At 45.5% G+C, this 24,274-nt stretch overlaps 1 protein-coding gene across 1 annotated transcript in view; it reads right to left on the bottom strand.

The window, feature by feature from the left end:
* CNTNAP5 (contactin associated protein family member 5) overlaps positions 1-24,274 on the bottom strand; it is a 465,902-nt gene that overhangs the window by 132,737 nt on the left and 308,891 nt on the right. Inside the window, exon 12 of the mRNA XM_090046063.1 lies at positions 7,282-7,401. Within this exon, the coding sequence (XP_089902189.1) occupies positions 7,282-7,401 (120 nt within the window). The remainder of the gene's footprint in view (positions 1-7,281; positions 7,402-24,274) is intronic.

The raw sequence follows: 24,274 nt of genomic DNA, 5'->3' as shown, positions 1-24,274 counted from the left end.
GTTCCTCCCATCTGTACACAGTCACTGCACTCCTGATACTTAACCTGCCCCCTCTCCCCCCAGCAGATTTCTAGAGTGAAACATCTGGAATAACTTAAAAAAAAAAAGACACAATAGTTTTATCCCCAAGTCTTGATCATTATGGAAAAAAAATATAAAGAGAAAGCTGTACTTTGCAGAAATAATCATTCGCGGAAGAAATCTCATATACATAGTAGCAGATGCCCTGCATTCAGCACGCCCTGAAAAAATGCCCCCAAATGCCTAAAAGTTTATAACGGGCTTGTTATAAACTATTATTACTTAAAGCTTGCAACACAGCTGTTGATGACTGAATCATTTTGACATAAAACCTCATACAAGCAGTATTTTTTTTTTCCTTCTAATAACGTTCCTGGGTATTTAGTGACAATCCACAGGACAAGTTAATACATTATCAGAACTGGTACAGTATCCAAAGTCTAGAGTGGAAATCGAGTCTCAAAACACTGCAAATCACTTTTACTATGAAAGATGCTAAATAATGGCCAAATACTTCAGGATCACAGTCTTTACTATCAATATCAAGGAGAACTGAATCACTCTTAGATACCAAGCTGATAAGTGTCTTGAGAAAAATATGCCTACTGGAAATTCCTCAAGGAAAATATTAACTCTTAAGGTCTAATTCTTTTGCTATTTAAGTCAGTAAGGCTGCCAAGTATGTTCTGGGGTGGGGGTGGTGTTTTAATTTCCCAGACAGCCACTCTAATTAAAACACCTCACTGCCACATGTGTTAAGCCCCTGTGCCTTTCAAAACAGCTGTAGGATGCTCGGTCTAAAGCTCATTCAACTAGGTTTAGATAAAGCATCTCCATGGCCATTTTGAAACATGTGGGGGCTTAATACATGTGACGGTGAGGCAACGTTGGAGTGGGAGCAGACTCAAATTCATTGAATTTGCTCCAACTCTTTCTAATAAGAATGTGAATGAGCGCGTTTATAGGCACCCTAAAAGTCTTGCCACTGACTTCTAAACTCCGGTCCTTGCAATGAATTAAGTATGCTTAGTAAAAATGAAGCAAATGTTCAGATACTGAAACAGGCATGCATTAAATGCTCTTCTTGATCAAAGCCTTATTTCCATTGGGCAGCTGTAGATATGCTATCTTGGGGCACAGGTCAATAGATCTGTTGCGTGAACGTGATGTCAGAAGAATGCTAAAAAAAGGTCAGAATTGTTTTCATAAAGAATCACAGATTTCACATTGATACTTTAAATGCCTGAAGAGCAACTTCTCGTAAGCTCCTTTCACAATCCCTGATCATGCGCGTGGGATAAATACTGTACTTCGGTTTGTGGGATTCACACACATTTTAAAAACAAACCAACTGGCAAAAAACAAAACCAAATTTCATTTTTCTTTTCTCAGTAAGTGAGTCAATATTTGCATTGCAAAATCCAACGTGCAAAAAGAGGGCTGGTCTGGGACAACTAGGAGAATCATCTCTCTTTGCTCTGAAATGGTACAAAAAATAAGGAAAACTTTGAATAATTGATAAATACACGGCCATGATAAAATTAAGCATTGATCTTGTCATACCAGCTTTTAAGTGTTATTGATTTGATGGTTTCGGCACTGCATACAAGAAAACCATATCACTGAAGAAATAAAACTGGAATATCTCTGTATTGTAACCCATCTTTCAGATATTGAAGTTAAAATGGACTCCCTAACAGGTGCGAAAAGGTCATTTAAAACACACTTTGTCATAAAGTAGCCATACAAGTACTTAGCTGTGGGTTGTATATCTACAGACCTTGTACTGGATATTATCATGATGGGATAAATGCTGTACTTGAGAAAGATCAAGAGACTCCAAGACAGAAAGAGGAAGAGTAAGTCTGGCATTGAGGCTACCAAGCATGTCCTGCTCAATGAAAAGCCCATGATGCAAACTCAGGAATATACAACAGGGCTGTTCTGGTCTCGACTCTGGCTACCACTCCCAGGCACACCAGAGAGTACGGGCTTGAGAGTGGGGACAGTGAGGTATGACTGGAGTGCACCCTCAGCCAGTGGGATCCCAAGAGGCGGTCCGGGGGGGGGCCCGGGGGGAGACCCCGAGGGCCAGCCAATGGGGGGCACCGGCTGGAGAGGCTGGAGCACCTCCCACATTTTGTGTGTGGTCCGCCCACCTGCCCGGTGGATTTTGGTGTTCTTCAGTCATTCCAGCTGGAAATTTCGGCCGGCACCCCTCCCCTGCTGCCAGTGTGCCATGCTGGTAATTCCCCTGTGGACATGCCACGGGGCCCCACAGAGGATGATTTGCCTCGGGCCCTGCACTGTGCTCAGATCATCCTGGGGTGTACAAATGCAGGCATTGGCCCCTGGCTGCCAGGGACCCTCGGTACGCCACTGCCCTCAGCAAGTTTGCAGATGACACCGAGCTGGGGGCAGTAGTAAATATAGGGGGTGGTAGGGCTAGGATTCAGAGTGACTAAGACATATTGGAGGATTGAACCAAAAGATATTTCATGAGGTTCAATAAGGAAAAAGTGCAAAGTCTTGCACTTAGGATGGAACAATCCCATGTACCAGTACAGGATGGGGACCAACTGGAAAAGCAGCAGCTCTGCAGAAAAGGACCTGCGGGTGACAGTGGACAATACGCTGGATATGAGACAGCAGTGTGCCCTCGTTGCCAAGGAGGCTAATGGCATCCTGGGCTGCATTGGTAGGATCAAGGGAAGTGATTCCCAGTAGATCAAGGGAAGTGATTCTTCCCCTCTATGCAGCACCGGGGAGGCCACATCTGGAGTCCTGTGTCCAGTTTTGGGCCCCCCACTACAGAATGGATGTGAACAAATTGGATAGAGTCCAATGGAGAGCAGCAAAAATGGTTGTGAGGATGAAGCATATGACTTATGAGGAGAGGTTGAGGAAACTGGGCTTCTTTAGTCTGTGGAAGAAAAGACCAAAGGGGGAGTTAACAGCAGTCTTCGACCACCTGCAGGGGGGTGGCAAAGAGGATGGGGCTTGACTGTTCTCAATGGGGGCAGATGACAGGACAAGGAGCAATGGGCTCAAGTCGCAGCAAGGGAAGTTGAGTTGGGTTATTAGGAAAAACTCTCATGAGGAGGGTAGCACTGTAACAGGTTACGCAGAGAGGTGGTGGCATCTCTGCCCTTGGAGGTTTTTAAGACCCTTCTAGAATAAAGCCCTGGCTGGGTTGATGTAGTCGGGGACGGTCCTGCTTTGAGAAGGCGATTGGACTAGATGTGACCTCCTGAGGTCCCTTCCAAGCCTCATTTTTCTATGATTTCTATCACTGACCGACCTCACTGATGTCATTGTGGGTTTAGAGCGATGTGAAGTGTAACAGGGGTAAGGCATGCTCAGTTCCCTCAATGCTGGGACTCGCTGTCACTGTTGCATAGAGAAGCCCACAGGAACACAAGGACTACTGCACCCATCCACTGGTCCATCTCATTTATTAGCCGGTTTCTGACAGTGGCCTTTATGATCTGCTTCAGGAGACTGTCCAAGGGAATGTAATAACAGACAATTATTGAATGACCTCTCAAGGGGAAGTTTCTTTCTAACCTGCCAGTCAATTTAAGACCTGGAGTAAAGGAGACTATACCTTGTGTATATGTATGTACGTGTAAACCTGCAGAGACATGGTGTATTCACATACACTATATGGATATATCTAAACAGCTTTTATTTGAAACATTACCTTTTTTAACAGCCACTAGAAATTATACAACCTTCACTGCAAGCCCTTCAAAGGACCTCTTGACTAACTTAAGTATGAGTGTGCCAAGTACATTTTTGCTACCGCACAGTTCAGCTTCTTCTAGAAGCTGATTAATAGACTAAAACAACTTAAGCTTCAGGTGGCATCATCAGGCACCCTGTTCTTAATTACTTGCTCTGTTGAAAACTGACCTTAATTTTTTACTCCTCATTTTTGTCTCAGATGCCTATCCATGCCCCACATGCTCCCCAACGCAAAACTTGCTCCTTTACTTCCCAGACTGAGTTAATTCATGGCCAGTGCATACTCTTTGCCCTTGTGGCAACATTGTACTTTAGCTGAAATAATTCTTTCTCCCTTACATTTATCTTTCCTTCAGTTTTCTGAAGCCACACACTTGTAGTCTCTTCTTCTATGACAGACTCTCCATCATCTTGCTCATCCTCATCATTCTTCTCCACTTAATTCCTCTTCCTCTTCTCCTCTTCCACTTAATTTTCTCAGATATGGGAAACCAGAATTTTATGCAATATTTCAGAGAAGATCACACCCAAGCTTTCTATAAGGACATTAATACGTCCCTCTCTAGTAGAAATATCTCAATGGATACATCCTGAGCTTCCATTTGCTGCCTTTGTGGCTGCATCATGTTAGCAGTTTTGCCATCTGTATCCTGCATTGAAAGGGGCTTTAAACAAATAAGAAACCCAAATGCAGTCAAACTATTGTAATTCAGTCCTAATCATTCATTGGCTATGGACCCCAATCTGGTTACGCTGAAAAGATGCATTTAGTTATAGTTATTACTATTGCCAGGTCAATACTAGGGAAAACTTCTGCTCTTTATGTTTAACAGAAGAGTTCTCCAGTGGTCAGTCTCTTGTCATTCAATGCCCTTGTTAAGTAGTTAAATCCACAGTAACACTCAAAAGTAGGTTGTTATTACACGAGACATGCTATTCTTTTACCTGGATGTGCTATGGCTTCATGACACGTTTAATCTTCCAGACTGAGGATATGAAGTGTCTGCTTATTAGCAGTACTATGATAAAAGTAACAAGTGAAAACATGCCATTAGGGTAGTGGTGTAGACTTCCACTGACTCGAATTTATTTCCCAGATTGGACTTGTGCTCTTCACGTCATTAAAAATAAAATAAAATGTTATTTTTACTTTGGGTCTCACTACCTCATTCACAAAAATGTGAATATTATGAGATGGATGGACAATGGTTTCATTTCCTCATACAACAATTCAGTGTTTTGTTGAAAAACAGAGAACATAAAAAGCAGATGCTGCCCTTCCTACTTCCCCCCAGCCCCTGCTTCCCCCAGATATCAAAACCTAAAGAAAATTGGTGTTTGGGTTTCTGGATTTCTCCCCCAGATTAAAAGCCCTTTGTAAAACTAGTTTAGTCAAAATGACTGTTCTTTAAAAACAAAAAACAGCATTGATGAGGTTTAGGTGAATACTATTTTATCAACTTTTCTCCCCTACCCCTTGCTTTTCTCGGTTATTTAGATTGATGCAGGAACAACGGCTTCCACCATGTCATCAAAACACTTCAGACGGCAGAGTCCCAGTCTGAAAGCACAGAAGCTATCATGCAATAACCAAATACATCAATTGTAATGTTTCCATATTGGAATCCATGTGAAAACGGTAAATTTCCACCTTGGTACTAGGGAGAGTCAACAACGGTGGGGACTAGACATCTCTTATTAAATATTTGTTACACCTGAATAAAAAAAAAAATCCTTAATATTTAACTGCTGTGTATTTAATTAATGCAACGGCTGTTCAATTAGGCCAAAATGAAAATTTAATTTGGAACGCTTTGAGCAGATTAAGGAAATAGCACTAAGGCTCGTTTGGAGCTCGCCGTGTTCAGGAAGGTGAAGGCTTATTCAGCCTGGCAGTCAGCCTAGCAGGGGATACTGCTCGCTACTTCTTCTGTATCTGACCAGCAAACATTGCCATTGGAGTGGGGAAGAGTATGGTCACGGTATCCATTCCTCCCCCCCTTTAACCGGGTCCTTTCTAGAATATGGTTCAGACAGATAACTTTTGGGAGTGTCTTTCACATGTTTGCAGGGAGACTTTGCTGGCCAGACCTTCATGTAAGAGTCTCATTTTATTTGAAAAGCACATACATTTGAGCAGTCCAAATGAAATGTTCCATGTTCTGTGTTTCTGTACTAACTCTAAAATTAGAGATAATAAGGATCTCTCTCCTTTCCTTTCCTGTTAGCATAAGGAAAGATTTGGGATCTTATTTTTCCATGTTTTACATCATTTCTAAATATAAATGGTAGTGCCTAGTGTCAGTGAATGTCCCATGGTCAGAAGGCTTGGTCACAGTAAGCATAAGGCTTGGAGGTCAATGGTCAAAGAAAAGTGAGTTATGGAGCTTTTCTTGGCCCATAGCCTATGTCCTCAGGACTCCCCATATTAGCAGAGAGTTTTCTCGGTCCAGTAGAATAAAGGCTGCAGTGGTATACAGCGAGCTGCCTCAACAGTGGTCTGTCAGTCATCTCATGTTAAAATATACTACTGTCTGTCTGTCCTTGGTGGGAAAAAGCATGCAGTGTTAATTTCCATACAACCTGAGGTTCCAATTTTGCAAGATTTTAGTCCCATGAGTTGTTTTACATTTTCCAAAGGGACTGCTTGCATAAACACAAGATCATGTTGCCAGCAGAGACTGCACACTGTCTTGAAATGTGTGGCTGAGTATCTACGTAAAAGAGGGGTTCTCAACCTCTAGCTTGAGGCTTAGACCCATCCCATGGAGCAATGTCATTCAGTCTATGGGGCTCCACATAGGTTTGAAAATCTGACAGCAGGAAGAGAGACACAGCATTCATTGCCAAATTTCCAGACCTGTGGAGAGTCCCACAGGCTAGATAACATGGCTCTGCATGCTAGACAGTGCTGGAGTGTGGCCAGATGGAGCATGACACGGAGGAGGGTGCACCGGTTCGTACACATGAACCAATTCCGTGTGCCGACCCCCGGAAGGATCCTCCCCGTAGACTGACCCTGCACCATGTATCTAGCCCATGGGGCCAGAAGGCTGGGTGCCATTGATTTTAAGTAACTCTCTCTGCAGAAACAGAGTTGAACCCTAGAGTAATCAATGAACATACAAGCGTACCAGAGAAGCAACTGAGTTAACACATGTATTTGAACATCAACTTCTGAATTCTTAGTAAAAATAAGGAGGAATGAATCAGAAAGTCTAATGCTGGTGAAGAATATATTGACAGCAGCCTCCCATGACACATGATTTGCTCTTTCAGCCCTAGCAGAAATTTGGATAACTGTTTCATACTACCATGGGAATCACAGAACTGAGTCACAGGAATCATAGACACAAATCTTTTAGAATTGGTTGTGCTTGCTAACTTTGTCTTTTTCCGACAACAGAATATCCAAGATCCCACAATTCTGTTGTTGCTAACAAATACAGAACATATTTCATAAAAGATAAGTAGAGATAATGCTCACCATGAAGGACTATGCAGTGCTCTCACCTGTTATATTGCAGTAAACCCAGAGGGGTCCGAGCGGTCCACTTCCATCAGAGTCAATGTGGAAGAAACCAGATGTCTTTCCTTTGTGCCGATAGCCTTCACAGGATTGCTCATAGATAGCTGGAATAAGGAAAGATTCACCTTATCACATGGGTCTGAGAGAGGGCAAAGACAGACCTTTTTGTGTAAACAAATGTATTGCCATTGATTATTTCTGGGTTTTATTTTAGGCTCCAATTCAGGAAATGATACTTAAGCATTTGCTGGCATTTTCCTGACTAAGCTAAGTAAACACTTTTAAAAGCTGATACGACCTTAGACGCGTGAACTTGCAGCACTTGTTAGAGAGCACCAATTAACACAGTTTATTCCATGAACATCTGCAAAAGGCTGGTCATCACAGAGCATGGTTATTTTATGCCTTCCCCAGCCCAACAGCTATACCCAAGGTATAGTTAGTCTGGATTACTAGTTCAAGTGGGTTTGCCACCAGAATCCAAGTCCAAAAGTTGATCTGAAGGTCAGGAGCTGAATCCATACTAGATTCAGGAAACTAGAAATAAAGCTAAATAAGACCCTGGGCAGGGCACTAGAAGAGGCAGGAACTAGGGACATGAATTGAAGGGTAAGTCTAGGGTCTGAAGAAGGAGCATGGTTGTCATAAAAGCAGGATTCATTTGGTGCATGGCTTAACGTGGTTACCTCCTGGTGAAGGCAGGGTTATGGAGATACCTACTCAGCCCAGTGACTGTAAAGCAGTGTGACATGGTCAACATATGCATATGAAGAAAAGAAGCTGAACAGCTACCACCTGCACTTCTCACACCACATCCTTGACATCAAATGGCAAGACACAATTACCAACACAGAGGTCATCACCAAAGCCAACCATCACTGCACTACTCAAACAGTGGCACCTACGCTGGCTTGCCCATCTCCGCAGGATGGAAGATGGGCGCATCCCAAAGGACATCCTATATGGGCGAAGTGCAGGTGGGGTGAGAACAGTAGGTTACCTAAAATTGCACTTGAAAGACATCTGGCAAGCAGGACATGAAAACTTTTGGAATTGACCCAAACTTTTGGGAGGCCTTAGCAGGAGGCATGGCAAGGTGGTGCTCCCTCCTCAATCATGGAGTCCAACATCAAGATGAGAAACGGTTACTTGAATTACAGCAGAAATGTGGCCAAAGGAAACAGCCCCTCAGTACAGTAGCCTCTAATGCTATGTATACCTGTGGCCACAGTGGCAAGCCTAACATCAGTCTCTATGACCATAGGAGAAAATGCACCTCCAGTCAGTAAAACAACTGCAATATCCACTGTCACTTGCTGATGAATGGATGCCATTATTATTATTACAGCGACTAATGAGATCTCCTAAGGAAAAGAGGTGACTGGTGCCTCTTCCAATGTCTAGTACCAACCCAGATGCAGGTGTGAGCTAACCAGTGAGCTCCCCTGATATGGGAGATATGGATTTATGCCAGCTGGTTATCCTGCTTTCATGCACAGAGCTCTTATTTTTTTCCGCACATTTCCTTTGCTGAAAAAGTCATGCCCATAAAAAAGCTTTGAAATGTAAATATTCAAAGGGTTAATAAAACAAGCTGTGACTGACACCCTGAATAACAAGAAAGCAGGAAAAAACCTGCCCAAGGGTAAAAGCAGTTCTTTTGATTATAGACATCCTCAGGCAAGACACCACAATTTCAAAGCTAATGCTTCCCTTAGGTGCTAAATCACCACTAGTATTGACCTTGTCACCATTAAATTTGTCATATATGCACATATGTTTATCTATGTACACACACGCGCGTGCACTTCCAAAGCGCTAAAGCTTTTACGTGTTATTGTGCTTGCCAGTTTCCTTAAAACAGCCAATGCAAATGTATCCCCACAACTCACTAAACAAGCTGCAAAAGGCTCCCTCGACATCCAGGAGATGGCATTAACCCATACTGTGGCCGCATCTATACTAGATGCTACTGTCCTATTGCTACTGCTCAGTAGCACTGGGGGGAACTAACCATGATGCAACAGTACTGTGCAGTGGTAATGAGCTACTGCACAGCAGGTCATTGCAACCACGCAGTAGACTGTCATTAAAAAAAAAAAAAACTGTGCAGGGATGCTACTGCACAGTAACACTAGTTACTGAGCAGTCATTTAGCACTTGGTTATGAAAGTACTAAATAACTGTGCAGTAACAACTATGTAGTCTGCCCCTCCTGCAGACGCGTCCGCTAGTAGATTTTACAAAGCATGGTGGCGACCCAAAATGGCAGCTAACCCAAAGCAAAACCTGAAGTAATGGAGGGGACCCAGAATGGAAACTACACGCCAAAATCTCTGACGGAAGCGATGATGGGATCTGTTCATTTGTTTAACACACACGGACTTGTCACAGATTCAGGTTTATGGTTCACAGTTGTTAGTGCTCTTATTGTACAGCAGAAAGAGAGATACCCCAAATCGATACGAGACGGAGACAAAGGGGAAACCTCTCGGGAAACAGACAGCTAAGCAGTAACAGAAGGTCACGTGAACAAACGTCTTCCTACTGGGATCCTGACTAGCTCTGCTTTCTTTTCCCACTGTAAGAGGGATTGATCTCGTTCCCACGTAAGCTGTTCCCAGGTTATATTGATTTGAGTTTATTAACCATAACGGTCTGTTTATTATTGTTTAACTGATTTTATATATTCTGTTTTTCTTAGCCACATTTGGCACAAGGGCCAGGACTTGTGAGGCTTTTTTATTATTATTTTATTCTAAGAGTCAGAAATATTTGGAAGGTACGGTAAATCTGGAAATGGGAATGAACAGAGCAATACCCTTGCAAAACCAATGTCCTTGCAATGAGTGAGCTCATTAGTGATAACAATAGCAGAACACACAGCAATATATTTGGGCAACTCCTTTGGCTGCTGCAAGGTCAAATCTATCTTTTTCTTGCCCCTTGATTTTATGTGCACATTTAACAGCTATTCACACACAAACAGATCATTATACAGCAATATGGGACATACATAGATTGAGAGAGACTCAGGGGAACATGCAAGTATCCCATTTGTTAGTCTTTACAAATTTCTTCATGAATCCCTACTACTCTTCAGCCATCAGAGTCATACCATTAAGTTTCATATGCTATAACGTTTGCTGTGTGGAGGTTGTAAATAAAGCTCCAATGTTCATAGTGCCTTTCATCCAGCATCCTCTCAAGGTGCACTGCAGCCCGAATCAAAAGAGCTCTCCTCCTTGTCACCTCCACATGCTCCCCTCTCCTGTCATATGGACCACTGAAACAACTCTGTATCATCAAGATCATATGGGCTCCCCTCTGCCAGGGGAAGCGGGAAAAAATGTTTTCTCTAATTAATGAAGCTTGGGGAAAAGAATTAAATAGCCAGCACGGGCTGGGCAAACCACCAGACAGCCACTGCCAGTATTCCCCAAAATGCTACGAAAAAGATCAGCAGTCACAAATGATCAAGCATCCGGACTGTGTTTTTTCTACCTTTCTATGGTTATATCTATCTATCTATCTATAAAAAGTGGGGGGGATATATATAGGTAGATACATCTACATCTAGATATGTATATAGTTCCCCCTCCACTTTGAGATCTCTGATCTGGCCTTCACTGACTGGACTTCACTTGTGTCTGATGAAATCATACTCTAGGGTAGCCAACTGGTAGGAGCCAAATCCTCAGAGTAGGATTCCCAGAGTTCAAAGGTGATTCAAGGTGCTCAGCATGTGACAGGATTGAACCTATATTGAATATTCACCCTACCATAAAACATAACTAATCTCATTTCTTCCTGTGTCTTTTTAGCCTGATATATAATGTACTGTAGAAACTGGGAAGTGCTGGGAACCCACTCCCTGATAACAAACCACATGCACAAATTAATATATATATATATATATATATATATATATATATATATATGAATCAGCTACAACTTATTCCTCATGTATTTGCAGTTTTAAAGGCTTCTGGGAGTCTTTCAATTACTGTTGCTGCTGACAAAGGCAACCAGGACACGGGGAAACAGGAGGAGATACCATAACAGGCCATTAAGTAACCGGTCAAATAGCCATGCCTTGATGAATACACAAGTTTCTCAAAACTGCAGTTCATTTAGTGAATTTGCTGTCATCATCATTACAGGACAATTCATCTTGGCTCATTAGGGACCTCATTGATTGTATCCCTTGGACTTTTTTATGTACAGAAGAAGCTGCAAGGAGCAGAGATACAACTCTGGTGCTGCTAAGAAGTACTTGTCCACAAAAGGTCTCTTGGTGGTTAGCTGCATCCCAGCTACTACATTGGCTTAAGACTGGACGATTCTTCTCCAAATTAAAACAAGGGAAGATGTGAAGACACATTAGTAATGTGGGCATCCATGAACAGAAAGGACTTGCTGACTTCTAGATGACACTGCTGTCACAGTTTTTAAATCACCTTCTAAGAGCCAGGCGTTAAACCAAATACTCAGCATAGCTGTGCTGGTTTTGCTCAAGCTCCGCTGTTTTATTTGGAACGAGTACCTGTTTTAGGATGATTTCCTTTTGGTTATAATACACCTCTGTAAGATGGACTTTAATCATAAAGAAGGGCGTAATAGGAAAGGACAAAGCAAAGCATAGTGCTTTGGGGGAATTAGGGGAGTTCCTAGGTCTACATCGGTGGAAAATCTGGCTTAACTTGAGTGGGGAGAGGCGCTCAGAAGAGAACCAGCTTTCCCCCATGGTTTAAAGAGAGGATTTGATGGATTATACATCATTAGAAATCAGAAAAAGGGCACAAAACACTGACATTTGCTGTTGTTTGCAGATCACCTTTAGAGGTTGTCTTGTGACTCCTCCATTGGTCTGCCAACATTGGTTTGCTCAACGTTTCTTCTAGGCAGTCATGATCAGGCCAGTTAACATTGTCTCCCACAAACTGAAGCCATCTACATATGAAGATGTTACGAGCTGAAGCCGTTTACCAGCACCGTACCTGGACTCCTGGTGTCTCCAGGTGCACTGTTAGTATCAGGCCCCGCTTCGCCAGAGATAATGATAATAATAATTTTAAAATTACCATTTTTAGGCCCTCTTTTGGTCTGGGCCCTTGTTGGCCACCCGGTTTGCCCATGCTTGTGTCCAGCCCTGCTGTTTACGTCCATCTCTATTCTCCTACAGCTGACTAAATTGTAAATCTCTCCATACTCATTCTTCTACCTACACAGTTACAAAAGCCCTGTGAAAGCAGAAAACAGGCCAACAGCCAACCATTCAGGATAAGGCACTGGGCCCTTAACTTCAAAAACCACCGTTCCAAACTTCACTGACAAGGCGTGCAATTCAACCAATTTGAATCCAGTAGGAAATTATCACTGTAGCAGGCATTAATAGTTACCGTTTCCCAAATGTTAATTATGCAGTAGCACTGTACTGAAAACAAAATGACTACTGCAGCTATGTGACTGTCAGTCAATGCTGACATTTTCACATTAGCCACTGTTTGAAAAACTGAGCCTTTTTTACTGAACAGAATGCAACGTTTCAGAGGTTGCCAACATTTTTTCAATCATTTTTTTTCTCGTTAAAACAGGCTATCTTGTGGTAATATTTCAGTGAATCATCATTGGCATTGCTTGCATTTTCACTTTTTGAGGAACAGAAAAGTGACCTTATTTTTGAAAAGTGAAGCCAGCTATGATAAATTATTATCAGGAACAATTTCTAAATGTTTCAATGGCTGAAAGCTTGTTTCTTAGCAAGGAAAAAAAAAATCAAATGTTTTTTCCCCCAAAACAAGTTTTTTTTTTTAAACTGAATGAAAACCTTTTGTGCACATACAAATGTGACTCTTTCAATTCTTTAAAAATGAAAGCGAACTCTAAATTTTGAGGTTAAAGTTTCATTTGATTTGTTTTGGAAAACCGGCCCTTCATTTTTAGAATAGCTCAAGGTTGGTTTTTTTTTGGTTTTGTTTCGTTCTTTGGATTGTCTCTTATCCTAAAGCTAGGTCTTCCCCTGGCATAAATCAACATCTCTCCATTGGTTTCAATGGCAATATCAATTTATATCCATTGAGTGTCTCGATGTTCACATCATACTTGCTCACTTCTGTGATAAATCAGTGTTTGCTGTTTTGTTTTCCCATGAGCTCTGTGAGATCACTGGAGAGTGAGCTGGGCTCAGGCATCAGACATGCTCATTAAATTCCACTTGTAGGGCAAATCCAGCTACCCGTTATATTTGTGTATTCCCTTTAACAGAACATGATTGCGCATCACTAAGGGCAGAATCTGAAAGCAGACTAACACAGTGTCGTTCTAGCTTTCAGACTAATTTGTCTTGCCGAATGTGTGATACTGAGAATGATCCACTTTCGAGGTAGGAATACATTGTGATTTGGAAATTCCAGGTTGAGTTAGTCAAGACAGGCATCAGAAGCATGTATTTCACCTGTGCACTGAGATCCGGACGATCTCCACCCTAGAGTTCTAAAGGAACTGGCCGAGGTCATTGCAAGTCCCCTGGCATGGCTTTATGAGCACTCATGGTGCTCTGGTGAGGTACCGGAGGACTGGAAGAGGGCCAACGTGGTCCCCATCTTCAAAAAAGGCAGGAAGGAGGACCCGGGAAACTATAGGCTGGTTAGTCTCACCTTGATTCTAGGCAAGCTGTTCGAGAAAATTATGCTGGCACACATCCAGGAGGGGCCAGCAGGGGACTGCATGCTTAGGGGCAACCAACACGGGTTCATCAGTGGCAGGTCCTGTCAGACCAACCTGGTGGCCTTTTATGATCAGATCACCAGACTTTAGGAGGGCTGACTTCAACAAGCTAAGGAGGATCGTTGGGGAAGCGCTGAGGACCCAGAGGGGAAGGGAGCCAGATGTCCAAGCTGAGTGGTTGCTCCTTAAGGAGACGATCCTCGATGCCCAAAGGGAAGTAATCCCAACAAGGGTCAAAGGGAGCAGGAGGGCACATAAACCCCCATGGCTCACTAGGAGCATCCGGGAATGTCTCCTTGCTAAAAGGGAGGCATACACCCAATGGAGGGATGGGGTCATCACCAAGAAGGACTATGTTACAGTCGCCCGAGGATGTAGGGGGGCAGTCAGGAAGGCCAAGGCAGAGATGGAGATAGGACTAGCTTCCCGGATTAAGGACAATAAGAAGTCCTTCTTCAAATACATAGGGGGTAAAAAGAGGGTCCCGGGTAATGTTGGGCCCCTGCAGGACACGATGGGCAACTTAGTCGTCACGCCAGATGACAAAGCTAACATATTTAACGATTTCTTTGCCTCTGTCTTCCTAAGTAGGGACCAGTTCAGCCACCTCCCTGCTGGGCCCCCCTCGGGCCCCGGGAGAGACACGCCTGGGCCAGGGGTTAGCGAGGAGTTAGTTAGGGTACTTCTGGAGAGGCTGGACGTGTTCAAGTCCGCTGGTCCGGACGATCTTCACCCTAGGGTTCTACAGGAACTGGCCGAGGTCATTGCGGGACCCCTGGCGCGGCTCTATGAGCACTCGTGGTGCTCTGGCGAGGTGCCGGAGGACTGGAAGAGGGCCAATGTGGTCCCTATCTTCAAAAAGGGAAAAAAAGAGGACCCGGGAAATTACAGGCCAGTTAGTCTTACCTCAATCCCGCGTAAGCTCTTTGAAAAAATTATCCTGGCACACATCCAGGAGGGCCTTGCGGGGGAATGCATGCTCAGGGGCAACCAACATGGGTTCATCAGTGGCAGGTCATGTCAGACCAACCTGGTGGCCTTTTACGATCAGGTCACCAAATCATTAGACGCAGGGGTTGCTGTGGATGTAGTCTTTCTGGACTTCCGGAAGGCTTTCGACACTGTCTCTCACCCTGTCCTCATCAAAAAGCTGGGAGACTGTGGTGTCGATGCCCACACGGTCAAATGGGTCGCCAACTGGCTGGAGGGCCGCACCCAGAGGGTGGTAGTGGATGGGTCCTTCTCAACCTGGAAGGACGTGGGCAGTGGGGTTCCGCAGGGCTCGGTCCTCGGGCCCGCACTGTTCAACATCTTCATCAGTGACTTGGATGAGGGGGTAGAAAGCACCCTGTTCAAGTTTGCTGATGACACTAAGATGTGGGGGGATGTGGGTGCACTAGAAGGGTGCAATAGGCTACAAGCTGACCTTGACAGGTTGCAACGGTGGGCGGATGAGAATAGGATGGGGTTTAACACGGATAAGTGCAAGGTGTTGCACATGGGGAGGAAGAACCGGCACCACACTTACAGGTTGGGGAACTCCCCTCTTGCCAGCACGGAGACGGAAAAGGATCTTGGAGTCGTCATTGACTCCACGATGAACATGGGCCGGCAGTGTGGGGAGGCAGTCAAGAAGGCCAACCGTACCCTGTCATGCATCCACAGATGCATCTCGAGCAGGTCCAGGGAGGTGATCCTCCCCCTCTATGCGGCACTGGTCAGGCCGCAGCTGGAGTACTGCGTCCAGTTCTGGGCGCCGCACTTCAAGAGGGACGTGGACGATATGGAAAGAGTTCAGAGGAGGCCACTCGTATGATCAGGGGTCAGCAGGGCCGGCCTTATGAGGAGAGGCTACGGGACCTGAACCTGTTTAGCCCCCACAAGAGAAGGTTAAGGGGGGACCTTGTGGCCTGCTACAAACTGGTCAGGGGGGATCAGCAGGTATTGGGGGAGTCCCTGTTCCCCCGTGCGCTGCCAGGAGTGACCAGGAATAACGGTCACAAGCTGGCGCAGGGTAGGTTTAGATTAGATATTAGGAGGCGCTACTTCACAGTCAGGGCGGCTAGGGCCTGGAACCGGCTTCCAGGGGAAGTGGTGCAGGCTCCTAGCCTGGGGATTTTTAAAAGGAAGTTAGATGAGCACCTTGCCGGGGTCATCTGACCCCGGTGCTCTTTCCTGCCACGGCAGGGGGTCGGACTAGATGATCTACCTAGGTCCCTTCCGACTCTAGCTACTATGAAACTATGAAACTATCATTAGATGCAGGGGTAGCAGTGGATATAATCTTCCTGGACTTCTGGAGGGCCTTCGACACTGTCTCTCACCCCGTTCTCATTAAGAAACTGGGGGCTGTGGTGTCGACACCCAGACAGTCAGATGTGTCACCAACTGCCTAGAGCGCCACACCCAGAGGGTGGTAGTGGACGGGTCCTTCTCAACCTGGAGGGACGTGGGCAGTGGGGTCCGCAGGGCTCGGTCCTCGGGCCCGCACTGTTCAACATCTTCATCAGTGACTTGGACGAGGGGGTAAAAAGCACCCTGTTCAGATTTGCTGATGACACTAAGATGTGGGGGGACGTGGGCACACTGGAAGGATGCAACAGGCTACAATCAGACCTAGACAGGTTACAGGGGTGGGCGGATGAGAATAGGATGGGTTTCAACACAGACAAGTGCAAGGTGTTGCACGTGGGGAGGAACAACCGGCACCATACCTACAGGTTGGGGAACTCCGCTCTTGTCAGCACGGAGGTGGAAAAGGACCTGGGGGTCATCATTGACTCCAAGATGAACATGGGCCGGCAGTGTGGGGATGCAGTCAGGAAGGCCAACCGTACCTTGTCCTGAATCCACAGATGCATCTCGAGCTGGTCCAGGGAGGTGATCCTTTCCCTGGTCAGGCCGCAGCTGGAGTACTGCGTCCAGTTCTGGGCGCCGCACTGCAGGAGGGATGTGGACAGCCATGGAGAGGGTCCGGAGGAGGCCACTCACATGATCAGGGGGCAGCAGGGCAGGCCCTACGAGGAGAGGCGACGGGACCTGAACCTGTTCACTCTCCACAAGAGAAGGCCGAGGGGGATCTTGTGGCCTGTTACAAACTAGTCAGGGGGGATCAGCAGGCATTGGGGGAGTCCCTGTTCCCCCGAGCACGGCCAGGAGTGACCAGGAATAACGGTCACAAGCTGGCAGAGGGGAGGTTTAGGTTAGATATCAGGAGGCGCGACTTCACGGTCAGGGCGGCTAGGGTCTGGAACCAGCTTCCAAGAGAAGTGGTGCAGGCCTCTACCCTGGGGGGGTTTAAGAGGAGGTTGGATGAACACCTTGCTGGGGTCATTTGACCCCAGTGCTCTTTCCTGCCATGGCAGGGGGTCGGACTAGATGATCTGCTCAGGTCCCTTCCGACCCTAGAAACTATGAAACTATGAAACATTTTATTGAGATCCATTTTTAAACAAACACAGAGCCAGAGAAGGGTACTTTTTTTGCAGTCAGAATAGAAGTGTGCGCTGCAAGGAAGTTTTTAAAGGGATGCTGCTGTGTTTCATTGAGACATTTAAAATCTTTCTAGCCCTCTGCTACTTAAACTGACATAGCCGAAGAGCTACATCCTTCATTCTGAGAGCCGTTTGTTTCCCCAAGCATCACCGAGGTGCTTCCTCGACTGCCGTTCTCAAGGATAGGACGAGCGGTGCTGATGGAGTTCAAATGTGCACAATATTGACGGAGTTCAAAATGATGCATCCTCCAGCCCCTTCATAATCCACTGTGAAACGCACATATCCACGTTTCTCCTTCAGGTACCCCTCTCAGCCTAACATGTCTCAAAATAAACTTGCTTTTCAGGTCAACACCTTGATTTTCTACTACAATTCTCATTTTGAATAGCATTTTTTGATCACGGTGTCCATCTCCTCCCTTTTGTTCCTTACTCTCATCTTTCTGGGAGCTTTAGAAATGGTTGTTTTTCAAACCCTTCTATATTCTGTGTCTTTCAATCATTGTAGCTTGAACCAATTCTGAATTTTCCTTTATGTCCGTCAATTCCACAGTGAAACGAATACAGGTGCAGTCACAGCACGTTAAGCTTTGGTCCACGTACATGCTTCCTTAGGTTTTTTGCTTTTCCCTTTAAGAACATAGAATTGTAGAAAACTAGGGTTCAAAGGGACCTTGGGAGGCCATCTGGTGAACCGCTGCTTAAGTCAGGATCATAGTGACTTAAGGATGCCTGATATGCCTGTTGTATTTGCTCTTAAAAACTTCCAAGGATGGGGGTTCAAGAAAATGATGGAAGTTTTAAGGACTGGGTTAGACAAGGCACTTGACTGGACATAGATGAGTCTATAGCTAATTGCACAGAAATTTAAGATGTCCTCTGATGAATCAGAGCCTAGGTTATCAATCTAGATTTCAAGGTTAGATTATTAACTCATATATAGGCACCTAGTCAAACTGGAATTTTGCGTTTTTCACAAAACCCACAATTTGTTGCAGTTTCTGCAAAAAGCAGCGTTCTCTGTGATTTTCAGCAAAACTGCCAAAAAAAAAAAATTACTGACAATAAAATCCTAGCTCCCCAGTGGGAGCCAGCAGTTCTCACAGATGCTGGCACACAGAAAGAGAGCTAATATGGCAGCCACCCGCTCCTCCCCTTACCGCTAATTGCATAAGAGGGCTGCCCGTGGTCTGGCCCTGCCCCTTTCTGCCAATCAATGGCAGGGGGTGGAACCACATAATGCCAATCACACGTGGGCCATAGAGCTCTGAGCTCACTGTCTAATTAGTATGGGTTTCTACCTGGAGTCCAATGAACAGTGAGGTCTGAGCTCGCTAGTAGATCAGAGCAAAGTCTGGCCGGACCCCAGGCATTTGTATGGTTCTGGAGCCCATGGTGTAAATACTGCTGCTACTCCTCTCCATCTTCATCCCCACTGAATTCAGCAGATGAGGAAAGGAAGGAATTAATAGAGGTGGCGGCGCTTACCCCCCATCCCAGGCTCCAGAGGAGTAACAGTGAAGGCTCCACCCAGAGCCGAAACTGAGAGCTCCTGTGCATCACAGCCAAAGTGGGGTGCTACCATGCCACCATGCTCCATCTGGATCTGCTCTGGCTGTGCTCTTTATAGCTAATAAGAAATAATTAAGTATATCAATAAGCATTTATAAGACTGAGATCAAATGTTTTCATCTTTGTGATTCTTCATGGTTTTACTTTTTTTTTTTTTATCTGACTGTCTGTTCTTTTACCAGCATCATCTTAATGCCTGCCAAACTTCCTCCAAACTTTGTGTTCAAATAATCTGCCCCAAATCATTTTAATTTCTCTGCTCACAGTCTGATTCCACTATTCTTAAAGGGGGAAGTTATGTCTTCTGCACAGGCATTAACAGCCACGGCCATTTTTTCAGCAACTACTACCTCTTCTCTTTGCACCATGATCTTATCTGTAGTTTACAGCATGGAAATGACTTGCTCTGCTTGATGGCTAAAAATGATATTTAGAGGTTTGCCTTTGGGAATTCCCTTGTAGGAAAAGTAGGTAAGTATTAGAACAATGCTCCAAGACAACAGCAAGGGTTAACTGATTTCTAAAAGCCTGTTTTTGAGTTTACTTCACGGTCCACTGTGTCTGACACAAGCAAGCCAAAAGCGCACACAGAGGCTTTTGGCAGCAGCCCTAGATTTCAGGAGGGCAGACTTCAATGAGCTAAGAAGAATAGCTGGGAAAGCACTGAGATCCCAGAGGGGAGGGGAGCCGGGTGCCCAAGGAGAGTGGTTGCTCCTTAAAGAGATGATCCTCCAAGCCCAAAGGGAGGTAATCCCAACATGGATCAAAGGGAGCAGGAGGGTGCAAAAGCTCCCATGGCTCACCAAAAGCATCCGGGAACGTCTCCTAGCTAAAAGGGAGGCGCACACCCGATGGCGGGGAGGCGCCATCCCCAGGGAAGACTACACTGCGGTTGCTCGGGGCTGCAGGGGGGTCAGGAAGGCCAAGGCAGAGATGGGACTGGGACTAGCTTCCTGAATCAAGGACAACAAGAAGTCCTTTTTTAAATACATCGGGGGCAAAAAGAAGGTTCTGCATAACGTGGGGCCCCTGCAGGACACGCTGGGAAATTTGGTCATCACACCAGATGACAAAGCCAACATATTTAATGATTTCTTTGCCTCCATTTTCCTTAGCAGGGACCGGAACAACCACCCCACATCTGGGCTCCCTTTAAACCCCAGGGGAGTTGCACCTAGGCCAAGGGTCAGTGAGGGACTAGTTAAGGAACATCTGGAGGGACTGGATGTATTCAAAACAGCTGGTCTGGACGATCTCCACCCCCGAGTGCTCAGGGAATTAGCTGAGGTCATTGCGGGACCCCTGGCACGGCTGTATGAGCACTCGTGGTGCTCTGGTTTGGTGCCAGAGGGCTGGAAGAGGCCAATGTGGTTCCCATCTTCAAAAAGGGGAGGAAAGAGGACCCAGGAAACTATAGGCCAGTTAGTCTTACCTCAATCCTGGGCAAACTTTTTGAGACAATTATTCTGGCACAATGTCCGCGAGGGGCCAGTGGAGGAGATTATGCTTCGGGGCAACCAACACGGGTTCATTAGAGGCAGGTCCCGTCAGACCAACCTGGTGGCCTTTTACGACCAGCTCACCAAATCCTTAGATGCAGGGGGAGCAGTGGATATAACCTTCCTGGACTTCTGGAGGGCTTTCAACACTGTCTCTCACCCCATTCTCATTAACAAACTGGGGGACTGTGGCGTTGACACCCGCACAGCCAGATGTGTCCCCAGCTGGCTGGAGGGCCGCAACTAGAGAGCGGTGGTGGATGGGTCATTGTCGACCTGGAGGGATGTGGGCAGTGGGGTCCCGCAGGGCTTGGTCCTTGGGCCCCCACTGTTCAACATCTTCATCAGTGACTTGGATGAGGGGGTAAAAAGCACCTTTTCAAATTTGATGATGTGGGGGGATGTGGTTACGCTAGAAGGGAGGAATAGGCTACAATCAGACCTGGACAGGTTACAGGAGTGGGCAGGTGAGAATAGGATGGGATTCAACACTGACAAGTGCAAGGTGCTGCATCTGGGGAGGAAGAGCCAGCACCATACCTACAGGCTGGGGAACTCCCTCCTCGTCCGTGCAGAGGCAGAGAAGGATCTTGGAGCCATCACTGACTCCAAGATGAACATGGGCCGGCAGTGTGGGGACGTGGTGAGGAAGGCCGACCGCACCTTGTCCTGCACCCACAGATGCATCTCGAGCAGGTCCAGGGAGGTGATCCTCCCTCTCTACGCGGCACTGGTCAGGCCGCAGCTGGAGGACTGTGTCCAGTTCTGGGCGCTGCACTTCAAGAGGGATGTGGACAGCATGGAGAGGGTCCAGAGGAGGCCACTCGCATGGTCAGGAGCAGCAGGGCAGGCCGTACGAGGACAGGCGACGGGACCTGAACCTGTTCACTCTCCACAAGAGAAGGCTGAGGGGGATCTTCTGGCCTGTTATAAACTAGTCAGGGGATCAGCAGGCACCGGGGGAGTCCCTGTTGCCCCGAGCACCGCCAGGAGTGACCAGGAATAACGGTGACAACCTGGCAGAAGGGAGATTCAGACTAGATATCAGGAGGCGCGACTTCACGGTCAGGGCGGCTAGGATCTGGAACCAGCTTCCAAGGGAAGTGGTGCTGGCCCCTACCCTGGGGGGCTTTTAAAAGAGGCTGGATGAACACCTTGCCGGGGTTCTTTGACCCCAGTACTCTTTCCTGCCATGGCAGGGGGTTGGACTCGATCTGCTCAGGTCCCTTCCAACCCGACCAACTATGAAACTATGAAACCTTCTCTCTGATGACAGCCCTGGGACTGGTAGAAATAAAACTGTTTGCATTATTCTTATCTCCTATCATTGTGTATCAATAAAATTTACCTACTATTGAATGGAGAGGTTATGGTCGGTGTGAGGGTTTGGGTCCATACAGGACAAGGTATCTGGGTCAGAAATCCAGCGGCAGCACTGGTCAGCCCGTGCTCCATGGTGAACTGTTCTCAGTGCAGAGAAGGCTGCAAGAGAATCCTAGACTTCAATTATTTTTCTAATAATCTAAAGTGATCCTCCTGGTCTTGGCACCTGTCCTTGGTATCAGTATAAACCACAGCAATGGGCTCCTCGTTGCCCCTCGTGAGAGTTTCAGGTGACTTATATGATCCATCACCTTTTTTACAGGCAACTGTGGCCATATCGTTTATTCAAATTCACCCACTTCTTAAAATGTCATTCCAACTTCTAAGGCATGTTTCCCTGTGCATTTATAGTTACTCTGTGAACCGATAAAAAACCCAAACTGTTCGTTGTAAATATTCACTCCCTGTGAATTCAAAATGTGAGCTGTGTTGTTTGCTTGTGAGGGGTGACATCAGTTATACAATATTGTTCCTTCTCCCTCCCTGGATGCATGAACTTCCTATAATCAGAAAAAAATTAGCTGAGCTTATTTAGGTCTCTCCTAACCATGCAGTTAGTTCAATTAAAGATATTACTGACAAAAATCCCTGCCTCTGAGAATTTTAGTTTTTTTCAAAGAAAGGGAAGACTTAATGTCATGTGACAGAGACTAAAGGAATCTAACATCCATTAACTCGTTCTTTAATGGAATGCAATGGCATTGCCAAAGATATTATTCCTTTACCAAAACTTAGTGGATGGGTATAGAGCAATGTTTTTTAACCTGTGGTCCGTGGATCTCTGGGGGTGGGGGCACAGACTATGCCTAAGGGGTCCACAAAAGATAACTATGATGAATCAAAAGTATGTGAATGCACACACCTACAATTCAAAGTCTGCTTCTCCATTACAAATTTCCAAAGGGATCATCACCTCCATTTGAAACTTTCCGCAAATGAAAATAAAAGTTGAAAAGCACTGCTATAAAGTAAAGATGACCTAACTGAACAGACTGTTGTTGATACAAATCAATTGTGTATGCATGCCAAATGCTGCTTGACAGACATAGCTACAACCTTTCTGGTGCATTTAATAACTTTCTGATCTTTTGCATGTTCTCTTCAGAAGGAAAAAAGCAAATAAACAAATAGCATTATAAAATGGCAGTCTGTCTAGTGGCCATAATGGTAGATTGGGCTTCAGCTCCCAGGGGTCCTCTTTCCAGCTCTGCCACTGACCTTGTACAAGCCAATTCACCTTAATATCTACACCTACCTCAGAACAAATTAAGTATTCTCACTAAAATGCTGTGATCTCCCAGGATGACTATTCAAGATGACTTTTTTTTTTTAAACCCAGCACTTCTATAGAGCAGGTCTGACAGATTTTCTCTTGCAGACTCAGAATAACCAAGTACCTTTAAAAAAAACAACAAATAAAAGCAATATGCAATGGGAAGATTCCTCTCCTGTCCTTGCTTTCACAGCACGGGGATTAGTGTAGGCAATGAACTCTGGTAACGACTGTCATTCTCACCCTTATAATACAATTGTCATGTTAAATGCCAAAAAATGAAATCTGCACTCCTGAAAACTGGGCTTGACAGTTCTGCTGTTGACAGACTAATGCAGCCTTGGCTACGATGAGCCCGCTGACAGATGGCTTATTTTCCCTTCTTAAAATATGTATTTACCGATCTGATAAGGAATGTGTTATTTCCACAGAGAACTTTAAAATGGCTCTCACCACAATGTCATCTAAACGGATGTTCACACGCCATCCTTTTATTACAGTCTAGGATTACACAAATTCCCTGCAATTGAAGCTTGACCTCTGCCACGTCCATGTCAACAGCCGTGTCCATGTCACCCCGTCTTGCTTTGTTGATTCCACACTGATGGTGGGAACAGGACTGTCCATCACTTGCCTGAAGATGGACTCTGTGTTAGGCATGGGATCACAAGCAGGTCCCCCCCAGACTGAGCAAATGGGAGACCAGGGGAGGTCTGACCTGCTTCTGTCAGGAGCAATGCTGAAGAGAGAGAAAAGGAGGAAGTAGAGGAAAAGGAAAGGAGAAGACCATTTGTGGAGATATGGGAACTTTGCATTTTGTCAAAGCACATGGGCCCTGTTCTTTGGAGCACTGCAGTTTAGTGGCCTAGAGTTAGAGGCAGATAAGTAGAGCATCTATGGGAAGATTAAATTAAATATATATATATTTAATGGCATAGTGAGTCAGTCCTCTACTTGTTCTGGTCCAGAACATCAGAAGCAGTAACCTGCATAAAAAAGCTGTTGATTTACTTAGGAGGGATAAA

Source organism: Crocodylus siamensis, chromosome 4, assembly GCF_052110815.1.
Source record: "Crocodylus siamensis isolate JL-2025a chromosome 4, ASM5211081v1, whole genome shotgun sequence".
NCBI classification, from domain to species: domain Eukaryota; kingdom Metazoa; phylum Chordata; order Crocodylia; family Crocodylidae; genus Crocodylus; species Crocodylus siamensis.
Note: the sequence above shows the minus strand (reverse complement) of the source record. Positions and strands in the feature narration are given on the sequence as shown.